At 54.2% G+C, this 5,557-nt stretch overlaps 1 protein-coding gene across 1 annotated transcript; it reads left to right on the top strand.

The window, feature by feature from the left end:
• The first annotated feature begins 2,704 nt into the window (after window positions 1-2,704).
• On the top strand, window positions 2,705-3,908 carry LOC134167065 (olfactory receptor 14C36-like). Its single transcript, XM_062625311.1, has one exon. It carries the CDS (start codon window positions 2,744-2,746, stop codon window positions 3,719-3,721), a length of 978 nt encoding a protein of 325 aa, XP_062481295.1. The 5' UTR covers window positions 2,705-2,743; the 3' UTR covers window positions 3,722-3,908.
• Window positions 3,909-5,557: the final 1,649 nt, after the last annotated feature.

Below are 5,557 nucleotides of genomic sequence, written 5' to 3'. Positions count from 1 at the left end.
AGCCACCTCCTTCTGCCCCTCGACAGCCCTGATATCCCAAACCAGCAGCTGCTGCCTGCTGGCCTCCAGCCCCGCTCCCACCGCTGCTTGGTCCACGGGGCCCCTCTCCCGGGCCAGTTTGGCAGCTGCTGGCTAACTGGGCCACTCCCCCTTGGCTCCCCACAGCCTCTCGAAGATGGAGGCGAGGACGAGCGCCAGGACGGGGAAGAGCAGCGTACAGGTACAGGTACAAGTCCACGGCCACGTCCATCCCGCCCTGCTGCTGGAGCGCGCCCATATTACAAGTGATTGCCATAAAGCACAGTCAGACAAGAACCCTAGCCCAAACCCCACACTTGATAAACACTAAGACACAAATACTGGCTCTAAGTAAGTCACAACAGTCTGAAACTGTGAGATGAAGAGGAATAATTCTGAGAGCCAATAAATCGGCATTGTGATGAGTGACTATTAATCTGGTCAGATCTGTCATTATCTCAACCCTTGTGCCCCACGTTAGGCGCCAAAAACAACTGTTGTGGTTTAAAACCAGTCAGGCAACTCACTCCTGCCCTTCTTTCCTGCCCCCTACTCCCAGAGGGACGGAGAGGAGAATCAAAAAGAATGCAACTCCCATGGGTTGAGATAAGAACAGTTTAGTAACTAAGGTCTAACACACAACACTATGTCTCCTATATGACTCCACTATGACTCTTTTATGACTTCTCTATTACTCCTCTACGACTCCACTATGACCCCTCTATGACTCCACTATGACCGCTCTGTGACTCCTCTATGACTCCACTATGACTGATCTATGATTCCACTATGACTTCTCTATGACACCTCTAAGACTCCTCCTCTATGACTCCTTTATGACCCCTGTATGATTGGTTTTGACTCTTCTCTGACTCCTCTATGATTCCTGCATGATTCCTCTATGACAAGGGGTAACGGGCTAAAACTTAAACAGGGGAAGTTTAGGTTGGATCTAAGGAGGAAATTCTTTCCTGTTATGGTGGTGAGGCACTGATCAACCTGAAAGAGCTCCTGGGATGAGCAGGGAGTATCCAACTTTCCTGATCTCTGTGTGCTGCTCCCACCTTTGCCAGGCAACCAGAATGTAAAATTCAACTTTAAAGCCCCAGTTGCTGTTGGTGACCATCCAACCAGAGTATCCTAACAGAGATGTTCTCATGCTCAGTGTGCGGACTTGCCAGTGATAGGTTAATGGTTGGACTCAAAGTTCTCATTTTCAAATGAAGTGATTCTGTGATTGTAAGAAAAGAAGATTTTTAGCCTTAAATCTTTGTATCATCAGGCTGTTTCCCATGGTGTTTCCCTGGAGCCCCAGGGAGCCCTGGAAGGAGCCCAGGGGGGCAGAGGCAGAGCCACCTTGGGCTGGGCCTCTGCTGCTGAGCTGGGACCGAGGGGAGACCTGCAAGACACAGGGAGCTTAAAGGCACTTGGCAGTGGAGGATGCTGAGGAGGAGGAGGAGGAACCTTCTGAAGGAGAAACCTTCCCAGCCCTGTCTGTGGTAAGGCACTGGGTGCAGGGCAATGCAGCTGCAGTTTCTCTCTGTGTAGATAAGGAGGAGGATGTGCTGCAGAGCAGGGCTTCCCCCTGCACCATGCAGGGGCAGGACAAGGCAGGTCCCTTGTCCCGGGGCTGGCTGCAGGGTGTGAATGTGGGTGTGCAGGCAGGGGTGCCCAGCGCTGCCCTTGCAGCAGGGTCCCTGCAGCCCAAAGGCTGTGTGCAGGGGCAGGGACTCTGCTGCCTGCCAGGGTCAGCACTCGGCCTGCCCGGGAGCTCCCCATGGAGCTCGGGGGGGAGCTGAGGGGAAGGGAACAGCCCCTGGCAGGGAAGGGAAGTGTTGGGTGGGTGACGCTGCTCCAATCTGCCGTCACTCTGAGCACTTCTTCAGAGGGTCCTTCTGAAAGACACTGAGGCATCATTTACCTGATAGGGAAGGATCCTGAGCTTTGATGGTTTTCCCTCTTGGAGGGCAGGTTGGGCAGTGGGAGCTGGGAATTTACTTCTCTGCTTTGGGGGAGGCACCGAGAGTCTTGTGAGGGCTTGTGTGAGCTGCTCCTGAGCCCCTGCACAGGCAGGGGTGTGCAGGGCAGAGCTGAGCACACAGCCCATGGCATGGGCTCTGGGAGCACTGAGAGGGAGCAGAGCTGGGCACAGAGCAGCAGCTCCTGGCAGGGACAGCTCCAGGCAGCAGAGATATGGATGGGCAGGGAGTGCGGGGAAAGTGCAGCCCAGCCCTGGGGAGGGTGCGTTCAGGCAGCTCTCTTGGGGTCTGCCACTGGAGGTGGCTGCTGGCTGTGCTCTGCTGCCCACAGCCCTTTGCTTCTCAGCATGAGAGCTCTGTGGACTGTCCCTTGAAACCGTTCTCCCCTGGTCTCAGCACAGGACAGATGTTTGTGGGAGTTCTTAAGATTGTGTGTGAAGGCACCTTACAGGCAGTGCAAGTTTGAGCACAGGGCAAGTGGGAGAGGACTGATGGACACTGCAGCTCTCTTGGTTCTGCAAAGAACTGAGACTTTTTGCCTGATGCAATGCTCTTCTGATTGTACCTAGGAAGAAGCCTCAGCAGTGTAATGACATGACTGGCGATGATGCTGAACCTCTCCTCTCCTGCTAAAATGTGCTCAGTTGTGAATGTGTAAACTGAACTTCTGTATCTGACACCCCTCCTGTCCTAACCTCTCACTGCCTTTTTCTCCTCTGACGGTGCCCCATGCCCAGAGGCAGCAGATGTCCAACGGCAGCTCCATCACCCAGTTCCTCCTCCTGCCATTCGCACACACGCGGGAGCTGCAGCTCTGCCACTTCTGGCTCTTCCTGGGCATCTCCCTGGCTGCGCTCCTGGGCAACGGCCTCATCATCACCAGCACAGCCTGCGACCAGCGCCTCCACACCCCCATGTACTTCTTCCTCCTCAACCTCTCCCTGCTGGACCTGGGCTGCATCTCCACCACTGTCCCCAAATCCATGGCGATTTCCCTCTGGGACACCAGGGCCATCTCCTACACAGGTTGTGCTGCACAGCTCTTTTTTGTTCTCTTTTTCATTTCAGCAGAGTATTTTCTCCTCACTGCCATGTCCTACGACCGCTACGTGGCCATCTGCAAGCCCCTGCACTATGGCACCCTCCTGGGCAGCAGAGCTTGTGTCCACATGGCAGCAGCTGCCTGGGGCAGTGGCTTTCTCACTGCTCTGCTGCACACAGCCAATACATTTTCACTGCCCCTCTGCCGAGGCAATGCTGTGGAGCAGTTCTTCTGTGAAATCCCCCACATCCTCAAGCTCTCCTGCTCACACTCCTACCTCAGGGAAGTTGGGCTTCTTGTGGTTGGTGTGTGTTTAATATGTGGGTGTTTTGTTTTCATTGTGGGGTCCTATGTGCAGATCTTCAGGGCTGTGCTGAGGATGCCCTCTGAGCAGGGACGCCACAAAGCCTTTTCCACGTGCCTCCCTCACCTGGCCGTGCTTTCCCTCTTTGTCAACACATCTGTCTTTGCCTACCTGAAGCCCCCCTCCTTCTCCTCCCCATCCCTGGATCTGGTGGTGTCAGTGCTGTACTCGGTGGTGCCTCCAGCAGTGAACCCCCTCATCTACAGCCTGAGGAACCAGGAGCTGAAGGATGCTGTGAGGAAGCTGGTGACCAGATGTGTTTCAGCAGATACACGCTGCTTGCTTTACCCTGCAAAGGGCTTCCAGTGTAGGTCATGACAGGCCATGTCTGTCTTTCCTGCTTTACATTTGTTTTCTTATTTCAGTTTGTGATGATGTTGTCTTCATAGAAATGTCAGTTTTCATCTCCTCCTAATTAAGTTGCCACTCGTGTTGTGTGACCCACAGACTTTGTGTCACTCTGGTCTCTGATTGTATTTAAGGGAAATAAATGGTCCTGCAGCAACTTCTTCTCTGTGATATGTCCTCACATGTCAGGAATGAAGGGGAATGCAATCAGCTTTCTGCCTGCTCCTGCTCTAGGATGGCTGCTCTGTGCCTGGAGCAGGAAGAGCTCTTGAGGAGCCCAATGAATGGAGCTGTTATCCTGGTGTGGGGAGATGGGATGGCATGGGGGGGCTGCAGAGCTCTCAGGGTGTCCTGGGCAGGAGAGCAGGGGACACAGGGGTCCCTGCAGGGAACTGCCCTGCAATGGCACAGGCTGGGGCTGCCTGGCTGAGAACAGCCCATGGGAAAGGTTTGGGTGGGCAGGAGCTTGACAGGAGGCAGCGTGTGACCTGGCAGCAAGGGAGGACAGCAGCATCGGGGGCTGTATGAGCACGGCAGGCGAACCAGGGAAGGGATGATCTGGAATACTCCATCCAGGTTTCAGATCCCCAGTTGAGGAGTGGGTTTAATAATGGGCCCTCAGGTCAGGAGATACTGGAGCACGGTGCCTGTGGGGAGAGGCTGGGGTGCTGGGCTTGTCCATCCTGGAGAAGGGAAGGCTGATGGGGACCTGAGATCTTGGGAAGGGAAGGCTGTTGGGGACTGGCTGCCTGTAGCGGCAAGGAGGACATGGAGAATACAGAGCCAGGCTCCTCACCATGGTGCCTGGTGAGAGGACAAAAGGCAGTGGGGGATAGTGACAGAGGAGAGCTTCAGCCAGGACAGAAGGAAACCTTGTGTCCATAGGCTCAGGCAAGTGCTGCATCAGGTCACCCAGAGAGACTGTGCAGTCTCTGGCCTTGGGGATTGCCAACTCAGACTGAATCGAGCCTTGGACCACTTGCTCTGACCCTGCTCCTGACAGGTTTGACTTGAGACCTCCTGGGGTCCCTTCCAACCCCTGTTCACTTCTGATCCTACAATGATGGGCTTATGAAGAGTCACAAAGATGCTCTAAGGGCTGGAGCACATCTCTGATGATGACAGCTGAGAGAGCTGGGGGTGTTCAGCCTGGAGAAGGCTCCAGGGAGACCTTACTAAGCCCATTCCTAAACAGGGCCTACAAGAAATCTGGAGAGGGTTTTTTTGCAAGGGCCTGTAGGGACAGGACAAGGAGGAACGGCTTTAACCTGACAGAGGGGAGAGTGAGATGAGATCTCAGGAAGAAAACCAGGTGGGCTTTGGTAAGTGTGTCAAAATCTGTTTCTCAAGGCCCAGGATGGTGTTCCGGGCAGTGGCATGGGGCACGGCGTATGTTTCCAGCCACCCGGTGGTTGCTTCCACCATGGTAAGCACATGGCGCTTGCCTTGGCGGGTTGGTGGCAGTGTGATATAGTCAATCTGCCAGGCCTCCCCATATTTATACTTCAACCATCGTCCTCCATACCAAAGAGGCTTTAACCGCTTGGCTTGTTTAATTGCAGCACATGTTTCACACTCATGAATAACCTGGGCAATAGTGTCCATTGTTAAGTCCACCCCTCGGTCACGGGCCCATCTATATGTTGCATCTCTGCCCTGATGGCCTGAAGTGTCATGGGCCCACCGGGCCAAAAATAATTCACCTTTATGTTGCCAATCTAAGTCCATCTGAGCCACTTGAATCTTAGCCGCTTTATCCACTTGTTGGTTGTTCTGGTGTTCCTCAGTGGCCTGACTCTTGGGTAC

Source organism: Pezoporus occidentalis, unplaced genomic scaffold (assembly GCF_034315485.1).
Source record: "Pezoporus occidentalis ecotype Australia unplaced genomic scaffold, CSIRO_AGI_Poc_V1 ctg2791, whole genome shotgun sequence".
NCBI classification, from domain to species: domain Eukaryota; kingdom Metazoa; phylum Chordata; class Aves; order Psittaciformes; family Psittacidae; genus Pezoporus; species Pezoporus occidentalis.
This window is presented reverse-complemented; position numbering and strand designations above follow the sequence as displayed.

Bases quoted from the DNA above. Each gene is read 5' to 3' on its own strand.
- LOC134167065 (XM_062625311.1), top strand. From the start codon at position 2,744: ATGTCCAACGGCAGCTCCATCACCCAGTTCCTCCTCCTGCCATTCGCA.